The 22430-nt window shown below is 44.2% G+C and overlaps 1 protein-coding gene across 1 annotated transcript in view; it reads left to right on the forward strand.

The window, feature by feature from the left end:
• CUL2 (cullin 2) overlaps positions 1-15357 on the forward strand; it is a 53103-nt gene extending 37746 nt beyond the window's left edge. The window contains exons 18-21 of the mRNA XM_075271618.1: positions 1425-1627; positions 2623-2724; positions 5999-6115; positions 13606-15357. Coding sequence (XP_075127719.1) covers positions 1425-1627; positions 2623-2724; positions 5999-6115; positions 13606-13737 — 554 coding nt within the window. The 3' untranslated portion in view covers positions 13738-15357. The remainder of the gene's footprint in view (positions 1-1424; positions 1628-2622; positions 2725-5998; positions 6116-13605) is intronic.
• The last annotated feature ends 7073 nt before the right edge of the window (positions 15358-22430 follow it).

Genomic DNA, 22430 nt, shown 5'->3' on the forward strand with positions numbered 1-22430 from the left:
TTCAATCCTTTTCTTCTCAGGTGTCTGGCAGTGGCTTACTCCCCTTTCCCTATCCATAACACACATAGGCTGGGCCAAGCTGAGGGTCCATGTGTGTGGGGAAGTTGGGAGGAACAGCTATGGGAGGTGTATGGGTGTTGGGAATCTCTATTGGTTACAAAACATTCTAAAACAGTAGAGGTGGCACTGCAAAAAAACACTATATAGCGGGAGGCATGTCAGGAGGAAAAAATATATATACCATGTGGTCGGTTGTAACCAAGCTTAATTTGGGTGGTGCTCACACCCAGATAAATAGCACAGAGCAAACATAGAAATAATGGGGGCACTCACCCAAGGCGTCATTAGAACTTTTCAGGCTTTATTCCACTTCATTAAAAGCAACAGCAGCGATGATAGTTTCGCACCTCTCAGGTGCTTTTTCAAAGCTTAGTATGAACTAAGCTTGAAAAAGCACCTGAGAGGTGCGAAACGATCATCGCTGCTGTTTTTCATCTCTGCATGCCTTTCTCCCGCTGTTGCTTTTAATGAAGTGGAAAAAAACCTGAAAAGTTTTAATGACGCCTTGGGTGAGTGCCCCCATTATTTCGATTTTTGCTGTGAATCTCTTTTTGAGCTCTTTGTCCACCTTGCATCTATAATTCCTGTCAGGGCATGGCTGCTCACAGCCACCACCACCTACCTGTCAAACTCTGCCTGGGTCTGCTCAGCCAATCAGAGTGCTGTATCCAATCCACAGCAGATTCGGGGGATTTACACCTGGCACTGTGTCACTGCCTGTGATTGCATTAGTTTTCAGGCTCTATGTTCTTAGAACTGTCTTCCATATTATTTTGTGATTTATGAACACAAGGCACATTTAATACTAAAGCAATGAAATACTACATGTGAGCCTGTTTATTGTAAGTAGGATAATTGGGGTTTTTTTATACGTAAAGTTCATACTTAACATGCATAGTATTTTTGATTTTTAAGGTAAGTTCACACAGAGGAATTTGCTGTGGATTTGGGTGCGGATTCCACCTCCAAATCAGTGGCAGATTCGTTTAGTTTTTGTTTACATCAAACTACGGTGAAATACTGGATCCATTACACATTGTATATCAAGGTCTGGTCCATCGTGTTCCGTCTTGGTTTTCGTTGTTTTGATGGGATCGATAGCTACGCACGAAGCTCTATTCCGCATTGCCAGCAGACCCCCTGACTGTCGTGCTTCAGTTTGTGTATATGGAACAGCGAGATAGAGGAGATGTTGTCGTCATGCTGGGACTTACGCAACGTCGCTGTTAGCAGAATCAGTTTTTCAATAGTGTTTATCATTGTGAGACTCCAGTGAAGTATCACAGGGCAGGTTCAGCGTGTCCTGTGGGGATGTATTCAGATCTGTAATTGTACATTTCATAGACATTTATCTTTTTGGACAGGTGAAGTAAAAATGAACTACTTGTCTAAACCCTACGTAGCTATGGTCACTACGTACCAAATGGCCGTCCTGCTTGCCTTCAATAACAGTGAGTCAGTCACCTATAAGGAACTACAAGACAGCACTCAGATGAATGAGAAGGAGCTGACCAAGACCATCAAATCCCTACTCGATGTCAAAATGATAAACCACGATTCTGACAAGGTTTGTGTTTCCGGTTCGTTCCAGCCAACTCTGTAATAAAAGTTCCCTTTTGTCAATCGGCACCCTTAACCCCTTACTGACTGCCAGTGGTCATAAAGGGGCCTTTTACATGGGGCAATTATTGGGAACAAACATTTACAGGTTTGGCAATTGCCCTGTCTACGGGTGCGTTTAGACCTTCAGGTTTTCAGATGGCGTTTTTTGTGGCTTTATAAAATTGCATCTGAAAACCTGCAAGTGTAAACACACCCAACATGTCTTCCCGACCACTTTTTTTTAAAAGTGTAGATTGTGAGCCCCATATAGGGATCACAATGTACTTTTTTTTTTCCTATCAGCATGTCTTTGTAGAATGGGAGGAAATCTATGCAAAGACGGGGAGAACATACAAACTCCTTGCAGATGTTGTTCCTGGCGGGATTCGAACCCAGGACTCCAGCACTGTAAGGCTTCAGTGCTAACCACTGAGCCACCATTTTGCCCCCCCGACCACTTATTTGTTGGCTAAATACATCTTTAAAATGAAGCAGCTCCTGGTGCAGTGAAGCAAGGTGTCCTCTCTTCAGCTTCCAATGCACTGCGCATGCGCCAGGAGACGTGAATCATATCCAGCAGAACAAAATTGTTCCAATCCCATGACTGATCAGTACAACAGACTGATTAAGCTGATGTGAACTGCCTATTTAATACAGCATTCTGTCCAGTATTACCCATGCACACTGTGCCGGAATAGCTATATTCCTTCTTAGACACCATAAAATAATTTCTTGCCCATGTATCCAGTGTCCATCTGGATCAGGTCCTTGCTCCTGGTCTAACTGCTGGGATCGGAAGTCCCTCTGATCCCAGCCGTGTTACTCATTTCTGATCACAAAGCATTGGCATAAAAATGCAGAGTATAATCTCTTTATACTTCTGTACACCTAAAAAGTTTAAAACTTGAGAATATTCAGAAAATCTTTAGGTCTCATGGCTTTTTTTCTATGTGTCTGCAGGAAGATGTGGATGGCGAATCGATATTTTCATTAAATATGAATTTCAGCAGTAAAAGGACGAAATTTAAAATTACTACGCCAATGCAAAAGGACACACCACAGGTAAGAGACTAAGGCCAGGGTACACACCTCATTTGTGAGCGACAATAGGGTAGCTGTTGGGTTTTATGAGCCAGATATAAAAAGACTGAGATCTTACTGTAGGTCTTGTTTAGACAGACAGGACTATTTTTAGGAGATGTTAGTATAATGGCTGTAACTTTTTATTTCACCTATTTACAGATAGTACACACACATTTGTGCAGTCTCGTATAAATGATCCCACCATCAATCCATCAGCCGCATCTTGGCCATCCATAATCTAACTTGTATTGCCAGGGCCCAATCACATCGCCTCTGATTTGGAGGCGGATTCTGCAGCCACATCAGCACCAGATTCCACCCAGATTCTACATCCCTTTGTATTCAATGGGAGGCAGAGATAGGATTAGGTATTGAAAAGAAATGAACATCTTGACATGGGTTCCCGCAGCAGATTCAGCTGCAGAGTCCACAGCTCAAGACATTCGCTGATCAGCACCTTGCATCTGGGCCTAATCATTATCAGAACGCTGAATCTCTGCTTTGGCATTACATGGCGGGGAGCCGGGGGTGGAAAATAAAGAGGAATCTCAAGCAGATGTCTGCCTCAAGTTTCTATTTACTTTCCGCTATGTGTTGTTAATGCTGGGTAATAAATCTTCATCTCGTATCTTTTAGACTGTCTAGCCTAAGTTTATACCACCTATTAGTTGGCTTATCTCGAGCCAGAATTTAGACGTAGCCACCAGTGTGACAGGTATACAACTAGCTGCATTTTCTTCTTAAAGTTAGATCTGCACAGTATCCACAGATTTTCCAGCTCAGACTATTGTTCTTAAAAAAGTTGTCCAGTCAAGCCTTTAATATTTTAAATCAGCAGCCTCAGAAAAAGATCCCGGGGACGTCACCCGTAATGATGACATGTGCCCTTTGCTGAGACCACTGAATGGATTCAGCAGTCACGTGCGGCGGAGGCTTTTCCCGGAAGATAACAATGGCACCCAAGCAGCCGCCATAGCCACCAGGTCTCTGTTGTTTTATACAGCAGAGACTAGCCACTAATGCCTGCGATCAGTGCCCACACTGATCGCAGCTATTAACCCCTCCGGTGCCTCAGTCAAAGCTGACTGAGGCGCCATTTTGGCGGTGTCCCATTAGTATGACAGCCAGGAGCCTTGTGAAGGTTCCAGGCCTGTCACTCGTTAGTTTCTGTTGCAGGCTGCTCTGTGCAGCCTGCAATAGAAGCGCTGTTTCTTTGAAGTGCATTGTAATGCATTGCATTAGTGATCAGATCTTTTAGGGTTCAAGACTTCCTACGGTTTAAGGATGTCTTATAAATTAAAAAAAAATAATAATAACGTGCAAATGCGCTCTCAACTAAAAACTGCAGCTTACACTGACTGCAGAGTGTGACCTACCCTGATGCAGGTGCGATGACGTAAGTCATCAGCGCCTTCAGTCAGAAGAAGGAGGTCGCTGTTTACCTGCTCTTTGTGGGACTGCAGGTAAGAAGCATGTAATACTATGTGGGGGCCTACTGTGGAGCGTAAATTACTGTGTGGGGTCCCACTGTGGAGCTTATAATACTGTGTTGGGAACCCAAAGTAGGGCATATGATACTGTTGGGGTCCCAAAGTGGAGCATATAATACTGTGTGTGGGCCCACTGTGGAGCATGTACTACTGTGTGGGGGCTACTGTGGAGCGTATAATATGTGGTGGCTACTGTGGAGCGCATTGTACAGTCTGGGTGGCCACATTGGAGCATCTAATACTGTGTGGGGGCCACTGTTGAGCATCTAATAATGTAGTTTGTGTACTCAGTCTCTGAAAGGTTCGCCATCACTGACCTATGTATCACAGAGCTGGAAAATCCCTGTAACGGGTACTGTTTAATGTCCAGGTCTTTTCTGAGTTGTTTAGTTTCTTTCATTCTCCTAAAACCCTTCCCCAACGAGCTTGTGATAATTTTCTGGATTAATCTTGATCACACATTTGGCAAATAGTGAAACTTTTTCATATGACTAAACTTCAAAGGTTTTTAGTGAGTGCAAACCACAATAACATAAACTGCCCTCATGTGTCGTCCTATTAACCCAGCTCCAGCTTCAGTGTGACGGGAAGGTAATGGGCCGCCGGCTATTGACCTCTTGTGCCTGTTAACCTTTGAGTTGACTGGAGCCATTGGATTGTTTTCAGCTCAGATTTAAAGAAACCTGTCAGGTCCATATGAGACAGTAAACCTCCCACAGATCCTTATGGACCAGGCGTTTAGTGTCCCATATAGACCTCTAGCAATACCATGCATGCTCACATTAAAACAAACCATTATACTTGCCTAAAATGAGTCTGATGAGTTGTGTCTGACTCCTCTCTGGTGCTCCTGGTGCCTGTGCAGTTTTTCAATGTGCGCATGCTCATGTACAATTAAGCCCAGTACGTATATATTGTTTTTTTACGGGGGACATTAAAAGAAAGCTCTTTGGGACTCTAAACCCTCGTTCCATAAGGACCTGTGGATGGTTTAATGCCACAAATCCTCCTTCCAGATTCCCTATAAGTTGCTGCTAGCATCTGGCACTTATATTTTATCCTGAAGTTATAAAGATATCCCACATTAACAAATACGTCCATGAGGTTGCATTCACACCACATTTGCAGTGCATTAAGATAAGATAATCCTTTAATAGTCCCACAGTGGGGAAATTTCAGTATGTTACAGCAGCATAGTAATACAGATACATGATAATACACAGTAATATATTACAGACGTAGACACACATAAGCTGAGAAGAGAAGAAATACTAGGAGTCCAGAGTAGCTAAGGAACAGAAGAAAGAAGGAAGACTTCAGGATCACTTAGTTCTCTGTGCGGAGTGATCTTCGCCTGATCTGATGTAGATTATGTAGCTTGATCGCTTAATGACATATACACTGGGAAAGCTTGTGGTGTGACCATGGCATAGGTCAGAGGCATCCATCAAGAAGTCATCCCAATATATACCAAGATGCAGTGTAAATGCACACCTTGGCATTTTTCTGTCACTCACAGAAAACCAATGATGAATCTGGGTGTGACTATCTGAGACTCATTGTAGACACTGTGGCTAAACCACAGGTCCGCCATAATGTAGGTGAACTAAAATACAGCCAAGGAGCAAGATCGGAAGACCGTATATAGCAGATGAATATCTCCTTTAAGAGATGGGTTACATATTGTTTTTTAAGCTCACAATTTCATACAGATACAAGAGAAAGTCCTGCCATACTATACTGATCTATCTTTATGTCCATAGGAAGTGGAACAGACCCGAAGTGCTGTAGACGAAGACAGAAAAATGTATCTTCAAGCTGCTATAGTGCGTATCATGAAAGCCCGCAAAGTGCTCAGGCATAATGCCCTGATACAAGAGGTAAGGACTTGGATGTCTGCTCTGGCTTTGGCGTTGTTCGCAGCCATTTTTTTTTATAGCAGCCAGCATATGGACTTAACTTTATTTTGGTAGATATATTACTTGTGGGGAACCATGACATTAAAGGGGTTTTCTGGAAGTTTAATATTGCTGTCTTATCTATTGTTGTCTTATCTGATTCCCAAGACCCCCACTGATCAGCTGCTGCAACCAGCACAGCCCAATGATGTCACATTCATTGGTCACATAATCTGTGCGCAGATTAGTCTGATTTAATGAGTGGTGCTGAGATATGTTACTTTAGTTGCACTGGAGTCATAGTGTAGCCATAGTCTGAGGACCCATGTATACAGCTGAGTTATAACCAATTTTAGTCCTGCTCAACTACACGGGGCTGAGCTGTAATACCAAGCACAGCCACTATACAATATATGGCGCTGTGCTTAGTATTTAGTGAAGAAATCACAACGCTCACCTGAATGCTATGCTCGTATCAAACAGCTGTTCAGTAAAGTTCTGACACCTGGTACCCCCCCCCCACCACCACCACCACCACCATTGATGAGCTATCCTAAGGACAAGTCATCAATGCTACAATCCTGGACAACCCCTTTAAGGGCAAGTTCACACAGGGTTTTTGGGTCCAGAACCTGAGGCAGAGGCTGCCTCAGGTTCAGATCCAAAAACCGCGTAGCCACGACTGAAAGCTGGTGCACTGCACCAGCATCCAGTCACGCACTCCACTCTAGATTAGGCCCAAATGAATGGGCCTAGTCGGGAGGAGGGGGTATCTTCAGGTGGATGTCATGAGGCGAATCCGCCTGAAGGAATGAACATGTCGCTTCTTATTCCAGGAGCCATATTTTTGATCAGGATTTTGAGGCAGATACGGCCTCAAAATCCTGACCAAAAAACCCTGTGTGAACTTACCCTAAAAGCTCTACCTTGCAACATAGGACATGATCCAGATTAGATGATTTCAGATGTAAAATTGCTGCAGACAAAACTGGCCATTGCTGGAAGCTGCACAAGGATTAACATAACCTTTTTATCCACTTGATATGAGATGACGCACTCCTTGTACCACAGACCCGCCACTGTCTTTGCATTTATTTGATAGGAGCCAAGTGGTTCTCTCTAATGTACAGAGTAATTGGATGTCATGGCTATTTCCTTTTCTTGGTGGAACTGGTTATAATTTCATCCCATGACTCTGCTAGTTTCTCATTAGTCTTTGTAGTGCACAAATAAGGAATCGGGTCTATCTGGAAATGTATTCTAAAATGTAACGTGGGGAGACGGTGTAGAAGGTTAGAAGGACTTGCTACGATAGGACACACCAGTATGTAGGAGATGGTGTAGAAACCAATGCAGTCAAAAATGCCCAAATACTGTTTTCTAGACATTAAAATCTTTGGAGCACATGTACAGATTTAGACTAGGCAGCCTAAAATAAAGCTTCACGTCTGGTAATATAATCGACTGATCCGGCTCTTGTTATGTCTATCTATATGGACTTTAATGCATGCTATAGCTTTATATATAATATACAGTATACCTTTCATCATCTTGGAAAGGTTCTACTTTTATCTCCCAGCAAGACAACAACTGTTCATATGGGCATATAGATGTCATAGCAGGGCAGGGGTCCCAACAGAAATACACAAATGGGTGTTAAGGGTTTTTTTAGGTTATAAATATTAATGACCCGTCCTAAGCATAGGTCTATATCAGATCAATGGGATTATGACATGCAACACCCCCACCGATCAGCTGTACTCGGAATGGAGCAGGAAACAGACAGCGCTGTTCTCTGTGTAGTGGTAGAACTGGGTCACTGCAGGTTTGCTCCTGTTAAGGTGAATTGGAGCTGATCTGCAGTACCTGGTCTGACCACTGCACAGAGAACAGTGCTGTCTGCTTCCTGCTCCATTCTCTGTGCTGAGAAAAGCTGATTCGTGGAGGTGTCAGAACCCCACCAATCTAATGACTATGGTGATCTATCCTTAGAGTAGGTTAGAAATGTTTGTAACCCAGAAATCCCCTTTAACATTAACCATAGAGGTACGTCACTGCACCTTTTCTGGTGGACAAATAAATCTTCACAAACCTATAGTTGTCAGATAGTGCCGATCGTGCGGGGACTCTCCAAAACCACAACATTGTAGGACAGGGTTATTCCTTGCTGACCCTATCCTGAATTGCATCCCCTTCTCTCTTATATCTGCGCTCTGTGAAGATGATTATATAACTTCCATATCACTGGCCATGAATGCACTAGTGACTTGTAGGGAATGTGTGAGCCAATACATGTAATACAATCTAATACAATAGAGCCAGCTGGTGGTTTCTATGGACGGCCTTTCTTTTATGGCCATTATGAGACATTTCGAGCTGGTCATACCAGACTGCAGTGTAGGTTGGTCCATGTTATGTCTATATACAAGATGAGATACTTGCAATTGTTATGGTTTAGATCTCTGTGTTTGTTGTACCTAAATGTCATGTGAATAGCATTAAAGGGTACCCGAGAAAAAATATCTGCAGGTTCTTGCTGTGCAGTCTGTTCTTTGGGAGTACAACCCTTCACACATGGAGCCCTATTAGTTGTTCTGCTGCTAATAGCGCCATTATGGCTGCAGCACATTTTCCTTCTGTACCATACAGATCAGCCTGCCCCGTCCATTATTATTACTACTGGTTTCTTCACATCAGGTATTCTTATGATGGCCCTCGGTAGTCTGGTTTCGGATAACCACTTTATAGCTTTTTTTATGGCCTCTGGATATTTTCACATTGAGCTATCCTCAGTATTTGGTCAGTAGGAGTCTTTGTATAAAGACAATGGCTGTGAAGAGCTGAAATATATCGTCTCTCCCAATATAATACTTATAGCACTAAACTCGGACCACTGGGCTATGTTCACACCACGTTTGGTTTTATATAAAATGCAGCATTCTCTGGTTGTATCGTGTTTTATATGGCATTTTCCGCCACTTAAAAAAAAAAAAAAAAAAAACTGCAAATTTCAACGATTTTATTTGTTTTTAAGGGGCTTTAAAGGGGTTATCCAGGCTTGTGATACTGGGCTTCTCTTCTTCATCTCGGGCCAGTTACCTCACCTCTCTTGTTCACATGGCCATGCCACAGCTCAGTCTCATTCAAATAAATGGGGCTGAGCTGCCATACCAAGTGAATCCACTATACAACATACGGCGCTGCGCTTGCAACACCTGTCAATGTCCTAATCCCCGACAACCCCTTTAAGTAGCCGTAAAAGGGTTCAGTGTAGCAAAGAAATCCGGAATCCTCCTCCGCGTTCCACATGACTGAACTGTACGACATGGCCAAGACTCTTGATGCTAATAATAGTAGCTAGATAATAATGCCGCCATCATGAGCTGTACAATGCAGAAGGACGTCCTCGCCAGCCACCAAGGGCAGCAACAATGGCTGAACGCTTTATTAGATGTTACCATTTGCATGTTTCAACATTTACATTGCTTGAATATTTTCCTCGTCTTTGGTCGCGCGCCCGCACGTTCCTATTTTCCATCTCCGAGGGCTTCATGCATGGCTGCCCCTGTATACATAATCAGCACTTACCTCGCCATTGTAAGTGCCCTCCGCCTTACCTTATCACAGAGGAATATTTGCATGTGCTGAGGCGGATGAAGTGCGTATCAAGGACTAAAGCTACAACTTATCAGTTCCTTCCCAGCAATCCTGACTGTTCGGTCATTCGCTTTTACATTTTATTTTTCTGCAGCCGAAGCTTTTTCTCCTAAAATCGTTCTTTCGGTTGTCATCTTCTGACAGCTCGGCTCTCCTGACATCTCCATTTTCTTTTGTAAATGCTTGTATTGTCCATAAAATAACAATTCTGGACTATCTTTTGTTAAAACTCTGTTGTTCCTCCTGGAAACATGTTAATAAATTGACAGCATTCCCCTTGCTAATACAGTCTTTTCTTATACACTGTCCTATCCGTGCAGGAAAGTGAATGGTAGGTAATGGCCAGTAGTCAATTTGTTTATCCATATCCAGGAGGAACAACAGAGGGGTCAGCACAATATAGAGTAAGATTGTGCATGGAGAATGCAAGTATTTACTAAAACGTCCATGTCAGGACAGCAGAATGTTCCTCTTGTTAAAGGATCAATAGTTGCCTGAATCTGAACAACCCCTTTAAGATTGCACTGAAAATGAGACTGGTCTAGTAACTATATACCCCAGGGTTTGGGTTTATTTATTTTTTTTTGCTGTTTGAGCTTGACCTGCCCCTATAATTTGATGCCGACCCTCCGGGCAGTAACAACATATAATGTAACCATTTCACTTCCTAGATTGTAACCGAAGAGAGAATACAATACTAGAAACGGAAAAATAGGTTCTAATATGCCCTGAAGTTGAAAAAAAAAGTTCAGGCCCCGTAGCAGAAACTTCTCCACCTGGACGAGATTCCCTCTAGTGACACGTCCTCTCCAGTAATGTATGATCACATGTATGTTGTGGAGGAGCTGTCAGTCTGAGTACATTACATAACCCATCACTCTAATACACCATGAACAAAGCATTGCCCTCATCAAATATTCACTAACTGCATTTCCAAAGCCCACAGCTAGGAAAGTCATAGACACTTCACACGCAGCTCTGTCACCGACTATACAGTAGGATTCTGCAGTACTGTATTCACAAAATACCCCAACAGCGTCAAAAATCACCTATTCGTGCAGGTAGGGGCCGTATAACATTACAGTCAATTAGGTAAGATACCCAAAAGGAATAGTCTACAAGTCTTTGATTTATCGAAAGCTTATAAGGAGATCCAAAAGACAGCATCCAAACCTGTGTCAGAACTGCACTGTGTATGTTTTGCCTATTTACCCCTTAAATGGTCACTAACTTTTCAGACAACTTCGTCTCATTTTATAGAGCATGTGATTCTGAACCAAAATGTAATAAACTTTAATTAAAAATATTCCTGTTTTCTGCCTGAAAAACCTCAGTAAAGTTCCTGCCGCTAGCTAATTTGCAGTTCACATCCTGTCGCTAGCCAAAGTCTGTCCATAGGTACATGCAAGACGGGATCACAGTGAGTGGAGGGGAGGTTCTGTTTTCACTCAGTGAAGGCAGATGGAGGGGCTGATTCTCCACACAGACTGGACACATTTTTGGGGCAACACGGTGGCTCAGTGGTTAGCACTGCAGCCTTGCAGCGCTGGAGTCCTGGGTTTGAATCCCGCCAGGAACAACATCTGCAAGGAGTTTGTATGTTCTCCCCGTGTTTGTGTGGATTTCCTCCCATTCTACAAAGACATACTGATAAAAAAGAAATGTACATTGTGATCCCTATATGGGGCTCACAATCTACAACAAAAAAAAAACGGAAAAAAAAAACACTGGATGAATTAAGGTAATTTTAACTCCCAAGACAACCCCTTGCAATAATTGTGTTTCTCCTGTAAAATTAAGAATCCGCATCAAAAACCTAGCGAGCCTTAGTAGAGAAAAATGCTGCGGAAAAACCATGGTGGCAACACATCACAGTTTTTCTAGTTGCGCTTTTCACAGAAAGTCTGCAGACTTTGTTTCCATTATACCTATAGGGAAACCGCCATCGTTTCTGTAGATATAATTGACATGCTGCAATTTACAAAACCGCAGCTTGTCCACTGCGCATATTTTTCCGCAGTGTTCTTCTTTTTCCATGGCATTTCCAGCACAGCCAAACAGCATTGCCTGCACCACGTGGGCCCGGCCTCACTGTATAGTATAGTATAGTATAGGAGCACGAACATCACATCAGGACACATTATTGTGAAAGCACACTATATAAATGACTGGCTGGGGGAGATATAATGGTATATCCGGTGTATTATAACCTCATGTCCCCCCGAGCCTTTTCTATGAAATCTTCAGATTTTCAACATTTTGGGGGATTTTCTTTCTCGGTCAGGGATACATGCTCAAAACGGACAAATGTCTCATCAATCATGAGGTTCCTGTATAAGAGGTATTCTTTATATTTAACATACTTGGGCTGTGTTCATTCACACCTCACTTCTTCCTTCCAATGTGCAGTGGAACGTATACCTGTGATGGAAGTAACATATATACTGTGGTATAGGCATACAATGGGCGATGTCTCGTATTGGCTTCCATATTAAAAATCAACACACCGTTACTTGAGGTACACGTATGATAAAATGACACTCTTCAGGCCTTTTGCACCCGTTCTCAGCCCCCCCCCCCCCATACATTTCATTGTATGGAGGGATCTGTGAAAATGGGCAAAAATAGGACATGACCTATATTTTCACAGATCCATTAAAACACTGAAATTTACAAGGAATCTCCCTCGGGTGTAAAACAGCCGTGACAAATATACAACGTGTTACTGAATGTTGGGTGACCACCCCATCGTAGTAGACTGTAGTTGTACATACAAACCCGTGTGGCAGGAGTTAGCAGCCAGACAAAGCAACCTGGCATGGAAACCCGTGACTAAGCTGGCAGTACATTGCCAAATCCCTAAATCCTAGCTATGTTGGAGCGCACAGATCACAGGCGGCTTATTTACACAGTGCAATGGAGCTGCTGGCAATGGCCCATTTCGTAGTCTACGTGTCTGAGTGTCCCTATAGTTGTGTTCATTATTATGGGACCTCTGAAGATCGGAGCAGAGGCGTAACTTTAGGCTCCTGGGTGTAATGCAAAATATGTAACAGGACCCCACTTTCTTTGCGCCGCTTATACAAAGTCCAGTCACATTAATGTGACCACCTGTCAAAATCCAGAATAACCCCCTTTGGCAGAGCGAACCGCTGCGAGACGTGCAGGAAGAGAGGGGATGTTGTGATGATGTCACTGGGATGTTGAGCCATGCCGACTCCAGTGCCGTGGCCAGCTGTACTAGGTTATGCAGTTGAGCATCCATGGCGCGAACAACCCAATCAAAGTGGTCCCAGATTCTCGATTGGGTTCAAGTCCAGGGAATTTGCTGGACAAGGGAGTACGGTAAACTCATCCTGGTGCTCCTCGAACCAAGCGCATACTCTGCGAGCTTTATGACACGTCGCCTTGTCCTACTGGTAGATGTCATCCTGAGGAAAAACATTTCACATGTAGGGGTGAACATGGTCCGCAAGGATAGATGCATACTTGTGTTGGTCCATCATGCCTTCCACAATGATGAGTGCACCAAGATGGCTGATGACACGTGCCTTCTGCGATTGGTTATTTAACGTTGACGTCAAAAGTAGGCGGTGGTCACATTAATATGACTGGACTGTGTAATACTGGTGTCCTCTTATGATATAGAGAGGCCTTGGGCCCCCCTGAGGCTCTAGGGCCCGGTAGCAATTGCTCCCTATAACTAACCCTTTGACCAGAGTTCTAGAACCTCCTCTGTATTACCTCTATTGTGATCATGGTGAACTCTTCCCATTGGTGTGACTGTAATATTCTGCTTGTGTCCCCCCCTACAGGTCATCAGCCAGTCCAGAGCGAGATTTAACCCAAGCATCAGTATGATAAAGAAGTGCATTGAGGTCCTGATAGACAAGCAGTACATAGAGCGCAGCCAAGCTTCAGCAGATGAATACAGTTACGTAGCATGATGCCGCCGTCCTCACATCGGTGTGTGTACGAGGAAGTCATCACATCGCTGTTTGGTGTGTTCCCGTTGGAAGAAGCAGGCCTTTGCCTCCTTACTCTCTCTCACCTCGGCAGTCCCTGTTTTTCTGCTGTTTACAACATCACCAGTGCCACGTCATGAGCGTCAGTGAAAATGCCTATAAATATTACAAGCTCATGCCATTGTAACATTTCTTACAACTCTACTAAAAGGAATGAGTGAAGTATTTCTGGAATGTGGAATTTATTTTGGGAGTTTTTTATTTTTGGTTGGGTAATTTTTTTTGTTTTTTTTTCCCCCTCCCCCACTCCCTTCTTCACCATCCTCAACACGATTGCAGTTGTGTTTTTTTTTCTTGATTTTTTTAATGTATCTTAAAGGACCTAAAGTCAAAACTAAATATTGTAATATTAAAAAAAAAATAACCTAATAATTGTATCTACTTTAAAATGTACGGAAAAAAAAACCCAACAAACATGATATCGCTGCTTGTCAGATTAAATAATAAAGACGTACCGTGTATCGAGAGGATTCTCTCCAGGTACCAGGACCCTGGTCAGTGATCATGTGATCTGTTAGGAGATCACCCCATATATCCACAGACGCTTGTTTTTAGCACGGAATTTTAAAGATGACTTGTATCCGTGCTGATACATCGTAAGCCGTATTATTCCGCCTAGGCCTCAAAATCTAAGGATGGATTGCTGGACCGGAAGATGTTAGGCTTTGTGCACACACAGGTAAGAGGCGGAGGTTATGGGGTTAGAACCCAATGTGACAATGTTGCATAACTTGTTAGGTGTTTTTTAATACCATGGGAATATCTCCTGCTGCAGTTAAAGGGGTTGTCCAGGATTTATGGTTTTATATCTGATTTAGGCTGGGGCCCCATGTGGCGGAAGCTCCACGGCAAAAAACGGTGGCATTTTACAATCCCTGCAAAGTGGATGGGATTCTAGCAAATTGCAGAAAAATACCCACAGTGGAAATGTTGCGATTTCCAAAACGGTTTTGGAAATCACAGAAAGTGATTTTAGGCCTTAGGCCTAAAATCTGTGTCGGTAAGCCGTTTGGGGGAGTCTGCATGGGGACCCTGCTGAACGGACTACCGAATGCATTGGTAAGCAGTGTGCAGTGAAAGCACATGGACCCCATAGACTATAATGGCGTCTGTGTGCTTTCCGCACGGAACATGCGGACATAAAAGTAGTTCACAATCTAGTTTCCTGTCCGCATGACTTGTGCAGAAAGCACACGGACCCTACTATAGTCTAATAGTGAGGTGACAGATCAGCTGTACAGGGCCGCTTCCGAGACCCATACTAGACACAACACGGGGCTAGGAGCAGTTGGCTCTACAGTGGCCGGGTGCCATTACTGCAGCAAAGCTTCTGATGAAGTCAGTGGAAGCAGAGCTGCAGTACCCAAGCCCTACCACTATACCAATCACTTCTGGCCCCGTGCTGTGTAGAATACAGATGTCTGAAGTGGCCCCTTGTAGAAGCTGGCTGTAGCCCCCCGCCCTCCTCCCCGGACAACTCCTTTAACTGTAGCAGGACACTAGAACACAAAAAAGCACAAAAATGGTCCAGTCCTTCTGCCCTTTTGTTTCTTTTCCTTTTTGATCATATATATTTCTCTGTTTTAATTATAATATTAAAGAAATTTTCTCTGTGTGTCCCAGGAGATCGGCCATATCCTCTCCATGTCTGACTGTATGATAACTGTCTGGAACAGCAGCCACCGCCCCCTGTCTGCTGCAAGGTTGTTTAGCCCCGCCCCCTGTCTGCTGCAAGGTTGTTTAGCTCCATCCCTGTCTGCTGTAAATTTGTTTAGCCCTGTCCCTGTCTGCTGTAAGGTTGTTTAGCCCCGCCCCCTGTCTGCTGCAAGGTTGTTTAGCCCCGCCCCCTGTCTGCTGCAAGGTTGTTTAGCCCCGCCCCCTGTCTGCTGTAAGGTTGTTTAGCCCCGCCCCTGTCTGTCAGATTGTTTAGCCCCACCCCGTTACCCAGCCCCCTACTGAAAATGGGGCATATCAGGAGGAGATTAACCCCTTTGTTCTCTGCAGGATTATGCAGACAATGCTGCAAACTGGCAAATAGTGAAGATAATGTATTTAGGTTTTAGTTTGTCGCTTGATTCTATGGTTTAATGTTCCTTTAAATAACTGATGGCCATACGAGTAGCAGATGCCATTGACAGACAGAATAGATATGATGCAGTTTTCAGTCTGTACTTCTGTATTTAAGGCTCTTATGTATGAGCTTATGGGAGAATTCACTGAGATTTACACACAGCAGTTTTTGAGGGGTTTTACCCACTTTGTAGCGTGAAAACAGTATGGCCTAATGCACACGACTGTAGTTTTTATCTGCAATTACAGTATAATGTCCCATATCAGGCCCTGCACACAAGGTATAATGTCGCATAGCGGGCCCCGTACACGAGGTATAATGTCGCATAGCGGGCCCCGCACACGAGGTATAATGTCGCATAGCGGGCCCCGCACACGAGGTATAATGTCCCATAGCGGGCCCCGCACACGAGGTATAATGTCGCATAGCGGGCCCCGCACACGAGGTATAATGTCCCATAGCGGGCCCCGCACACGAGGTATAATGTCGCATAGCGGGCCCCGCACACGAGGTATAATGTCCCATAGCGGGCCCCGCACACGAGGTATAATGTCGCATAGCGGGCCCCGCACACGAGGTATAATGTCGCATAGCGGGCCCCGCACACGAGGTATAATGTCCCATAGCGGGCCCCGCACACGAGGTATAATGTCCCATAGCGGGCCCCGCACATAAGGTATAATGTCCCATAATGTCTACACACCGTATTATTTCCATCATGGACTCTACAGTGTTTGTTGCAAATACTGCAAATATTTTGGATTTGGCAGAACCTGGAATTTTAGGGGTACACTACCCACCAACTATTATACTCTGGCGTCCTTTTAGTCCCCAACGTATAATGATCGGAGGCCCCGGAGTGAAGACGAACATAAGCCCAGTATTACTCACCTCTCCATTGATTTCAGTGGGAGCCGTCTTTTTGGCCAGGATTTTGAGGCGGATACGGCCTGAAAAATCCTGACCAAAAAACCCTGTGTGAACTCAGCCTAACACAACAGAACCCAATAAAACAGACGGCTTTCATGGAGTCTTAAAGGAGAGCAATAAGAGAAATTGCAGGTAGGTATTCACAGCTCAGACCTGACAATGGTGGTTCCAGGGACTTCCTGTGGAGGGGCTGAGAGGAAATTGTACTTGTCTTAGAGGGGATTAGTAAATATCCTTGTAATGACTTTATTACGCCTTCTTAGGTCTGCAGGAGTCGGCTCTATTGTGTCCTCAGCTAAAATCCAGGTGGATTATGTCAGTGTCTGTGTTACTCAAGCTACCGGCTGCATGTGCGCCCTGTAAGTCCTTGTGATCCTAGTAACACTAAGCCCCGGCTGGGATCTTCTCGCAGTATGGCCGCCTCACACCGCTGTATTACAGTACATCAGTACAGTTGCAAAATCTGCAATGTAAAAAAAAAAGCTGCATTTCCGCAACATATCTGAGCCTAATCGGCAAATAATAGCTACGGCAGAAAGCTAGAAGGCCAAGAAATGGAAAAGCATTTGCGGTGGAGTCCGGTTCTTAGTTTGAGGACGATCCTGCCTCCCCTTGTATGGAGTGTCCTGCTCTATCCTGCCATGGAGTCCTTGATAGTCCACGTCTCAGTCCCATTCACCTGAACCTAATCCGTGGCAGAATGTCAAAGCCGTGCTTTAGCTTTCTGCCGCAGGAGACCAGAGGGCCAGAAATGAAGAGGAATTCAGGGGAATGGCTATATCAAATTGCACTTGTATGAGCGGTTCCTTACTATGACACGTGCTGGGTTTTTTTCTCTAGCAATGAAGATGACTAGCTCTGAACAAATGCAGAAAACATTGTGTAAAATTTTAAAAAAAACCAATGCATTAATGTGAGTACAATGCAGATGTATAATCGTCCTGTAAAGGTGCACATTTACATTTCCACATTCTGATGTAGCCAAAGCCAGGTGTGGATCATAATGGGAGAGAAAAGAGAAAGGACGGGTGTTACTTTTCTTATTCTCACTCCTCTTATTGCTTCATAAACTGGCGTGCAAGCACCTGAGAGTATAAACGCACCGTAGGGGTATGTTCACACAGAGTTTTTCGGCAGCAGATTTTGAAGGCGGAATTCACCTCAAAATCCGCCGGCCAAAACAGCTCCCTATGATTTCAATGAGAGCCGCTCGCTTCTTTTTTCCACTAGCTAGTAGCGGAAAAAAGAAGCAAGATGACCTATCTTTCCACAGCTGACTTAGCCGCAGCGTCCATGGCGCTGGTGCACTGCATCGGCATTCCGTCACGGCTAGCCGCGCGGTATGTTCAGACGCGGAATCCATTTTCTGCCGTGTGAACATACCCTAAGGCCTCGTTGACATCTGCGTTGGTATTCTGTTCAGGGGAGTCCGCATGAGGACCCTCCCCGAACGGACTACCGAACGAAACTGCAGGCGGTGTGCCAGTAAAAGCACATGGACCTCATAGACTATAATGGAGTCCATGTGCTTGCCACCAGATCTCTGCAGAGATCATGCGGACAGGAAAGTAGTTCACAATCTACTTTCCTATCCGCATGATTTGTGCAGGCAGTGCGCGGCAATCACACTCACCCCATTATAGTCTATGGGGTCCATGTTCTTTTACTGCACCAGCGCTTGCACTTGCATTTGGTATACCGTTCAGGGGTCTCCATGCAGACTCCTCTGAACGGAATATCAATGCAGATGTGAACCAAGCATTAGACTGCAGACACGCATGGAGGAGTTGTTACTTTTTTGGTGTAGATTTTGCTGGGTTTTTGGAGGAGATTCAAAATGAATGAAAATTGTAAAAGGAAAGCACCCAAAAAAAAAGAAAAAAAAAAATCATAGCAAATTATGTACCAAAAACTCCATCTTAGTCTCCAGCCCAAGGCCCCTGGACAAGATCAGTGTACAATCCGTATTGTTCCCGGATAGCACACTGACCCATTCATTTCAAATTTATTTTTTTTTACCCCTCCATCTTCAGGAGCATCACGCCTTGAAAAACCCATTGTAACCTTGCCAAAAACCATGTCAAAAAGTGTATCAAAAAAAGTTTCCTAATTCCAGATTTTCTCAGCATGCAAAAATACCCTAACACCACACGGACGTGTATAATCACCCGTATACAGTGGTGAAATAGGGAAAATCTGATGTAGCTTTTTAAATCTTTTTTGTCTTTTCTTGGCAGGGTAAGGCCCGGTTCACATCTGCCTTTGGGGAGTTTTCTTGGGTACCCCTCCCGCACCCAAATGGAAACCTATACGCATTAAAAAGCAGTTAGCTAAGGAACCACATGGACCCCATAGACTGTAATTGGGTCCGTGTGGTTTCCACTCGGTGTCTGCACGAAACATGCAGAGAGAAAAGTGCTGCTTGGGGAGTCCCTGCACGGAATACTGAACACAGATGTGACCTGGGCCTCAGGGTTAATTTTTTTTTTTTTTTAAATCCAGCAGGGATGAGTGATCTGTGTAACCTGTCTGTGCAGCCGCGGCCTGTGTTTTGTTAAGCTGCATCTGTGGTCTCTTTCATAGAAGTCCCTGCACACGCCCTTCCCTTAGGAGCAGAGTCCTGGCCTTTTGGGTTCCTAACACTGATGTCATTACTGACAGACTCGCCCGGCAAGCATGCAGCCCTCAGTAACAGGGGCGACCGGTGCAATGGCTGAAGCTCGGTGCAATGGCTGAAGCTCGGTGCACTGCTGTGCGCTGTGCACTTATTTTTAGCATTACACTTGGCAAGTCTGGATCTCTTCCTTGTTTGCAGGAGCGCTGAAGCTTTTAAGGCCGAGATTTATAGAGGATGAGGTTAACGTTCACCAAACATACGGCCATGGCTGCAGAGGTAGAAACCAATTGTGGGACCCTGAGACCAGCTCAGTGCATGGGATATGGCGATCATCTAATCCAGAGCTCTAGACTAGGGCCAGGAATAGCATCAATCACTGATAAGTTCAATGCTTCATCCCTCTTAGAAACACTCTACTGTGTGATGGTAGTCTATAAGATCCTGAGTGATCAATAACTAGAATGCTAGAGCTACAGTAAAGACTGACACAAATCGGTATAAGATAAGGAAAATGCAGGAGGCTGCATAATAACTCAGATGTGGCCCCATGCACGCGAGCGCGGGCTCCTACAGCCCCCACACGGAAAACGGCTGTGAAGTCAGAAGGCCAAATCACGGACGCGAACGCCATCTCCAACTCCTTCATAATCAGCAGACAGAGACAGCAAAGCTCTTCTATGTCACCAAAAAGTCAGCGATTGAAAATAAATAGAAATCTGCCATGAACTATAAACCTAATAATTATATTCTAACTAGTTGTATGATAATTGTATACTATTACAGTCATCTATATAATGGGATAATATATGTTACATATGAGTATAATAATTGTATTCATAGGGTTATTGCCAGAATCAGTAACTTTTTTTTTTTTCCTACTCCTCGGCCTTTCTAAAATACAGCAGTGTGAACGGGGCTGTAGTAATGAATGAGTCCGCCATTAGGGATCCAGAATTATCAGACAGGTTGTGTGCACAGGGCTTAGGTCTCATTCACACTTGCATAGATTGTTCAGCAGTTTGTTCAGCCGAAACCATCAGCTAAACCACAAGACAGAGGAGACAACTCTACAGAACATTGTGCTGTGAGGCCTTGTGCATAGGATTTTATGGTCTATGGCCACATACACACAGCTGTGATTTTCAGGGGTCTGTGTGGGGACTGCAAAACTCCAAACAGGGCTTATTCTTGTCCATGTGGTCTCAGCACATTCATTCACGTGTACGGGTCCGTGGAGAGCACAGGCCACATACAGATGCCGTCCATGTGTTGTACACAGAACCCTACACAAAACAATGTTGCTGCTTTAGGACCGACGGAGGATCTACTGTCTGGAAAAATCCCTTTAAGGCCGGGGCCCTACTTTGTGGAAAAAACTGTGGTTTACAAATCCCCATTATGCAATAAAATACACCGCGAACACACAGCAAGTCAATAATACCTATGAAAATGGTGATTGAAGCAAAAAGTCCACGGAGGAAGCCACGTGGGTTGTCCAGGAGGTCTTTTTACTTTCCATGTTTCATGAGCTTTTTGATACTAGACATAGGGATTCCGGGATTCCGACCCCAGGTCATGTGATCAGACCCAACATCTGCCCCCCCCATCCCATTTGAAATCTATAAGCACTATAAGGAAGTAATACGGAAAATGGGCCTAACCCCTTGTTTAAATCTGCGTTTGGTAATCCATTTGGGGAGTCCGCATGGGGCCCCCCCTAATGAAATATCAAACACATTAGCAAGCGGTGTGTTGTGAAAGCACACGGACCCCCTAGACTATAATGGGGTCCATGTGCTTTCTGCGTGCTGCCCGCACGAATCATGCAGAAATGAAAGTAGATCAGGAAGTACTTTTCTGTCTGCATGTTTCATGCAGACACCGCGCGAAGAGCACATGGACCCCATTATAATCTATGGGGTCCGTGTGCTTTCACTGCACACCACTTGCTAATGCATTTTATATTTCGTTTGGGGGGGGGGGTCCCCTTGTGGACTCCCAGAACGGATTACCAAATGCAGATTTGAACGAGGGGTAAAAATAAGACCCAAACACAAGTGATTTTTAGAGGAAATTTACCATTCTATCACAAAAAACATGGTAGCGTGCGTCAGTCTAGGAGCAGACTACACAGGGCTTGTTAGTAGTCTGTAAGCATGGAGACGCATAGGTCTGGCGCTGTAGATACAACAGTACTTGTAGGTTTGCTTACTTTTTATTTTACAAATGTCGCCATAATCTTCAACACTACATTTATTTTCCATCGATCACTTGCTTTGATCCATCATTGAAATGTGGCGTTGGATTATTCCAGGACAAGGACATCACCGAACCATTAAATATAGTGAAATAACAGGTAATTTCTGGTTCATGTAAATCATACAACACGCTCGCGAGCTTCGCTTCCATCGCTTTCTGAAATAATATATCCAATGCCATAAACTAGCAGTAGAGATCTTGGTCCATCTCCAGGAACAGGCCGGGCTCTCAGGAGACCTGTACACCTGCATTATACGCCGCTCTACTCCTAATGCCGGAGTCCTGGCTCCTCGCCACCCATCCCTCGCTATGTTTAATAATATATATTCAGTGTATACAAACTGCAAAGCACAAAGACGTTTTCTTGAAAATCGTCCAATGTGTTTTATAGGCGGAGGGGTTGTTATAGTCTGAAATTCCTAAGCGTGCAGCTATTATTCACCGCTGTGCGGGATTATTTACAGGGATGTCAGGAGGGACACATATAATAACAATAGAAGCGAGTAGAAGGCAGCGAAGAAAAATCGCTATAAATACCAAAACTAGACATTCAGAAGGGTTTATCCTACAGTGAAAGCTTAGCACTTATCTACAGGATAGACGATCCATATCTGGTTGTTGGGACCCTTAGACTCCATGCACACGTCCGAGTGTGCCATCCAGAGCGGTGTACAATAGTCCATGAAAATAGAGCAGGTCCTATCCATCAAATCATCAGAATAAAATGAATCAGAAGCT

Source organism: Leptodactylus fuscus, chromosome 4 (assembly GCF_031893055.1).
Source record: "Leptodactylus fuscus isolate aLepFus1 chromosome 4, aLepFus1.hap2, whole genome shotgun sequence".
Taxonomy (NCBI): Eukaryota; Metazoa; Chordata; class Amphibia; order Anura; family Leptodactylidae; genus Leptodactylus; species Leptodactylus fuscus.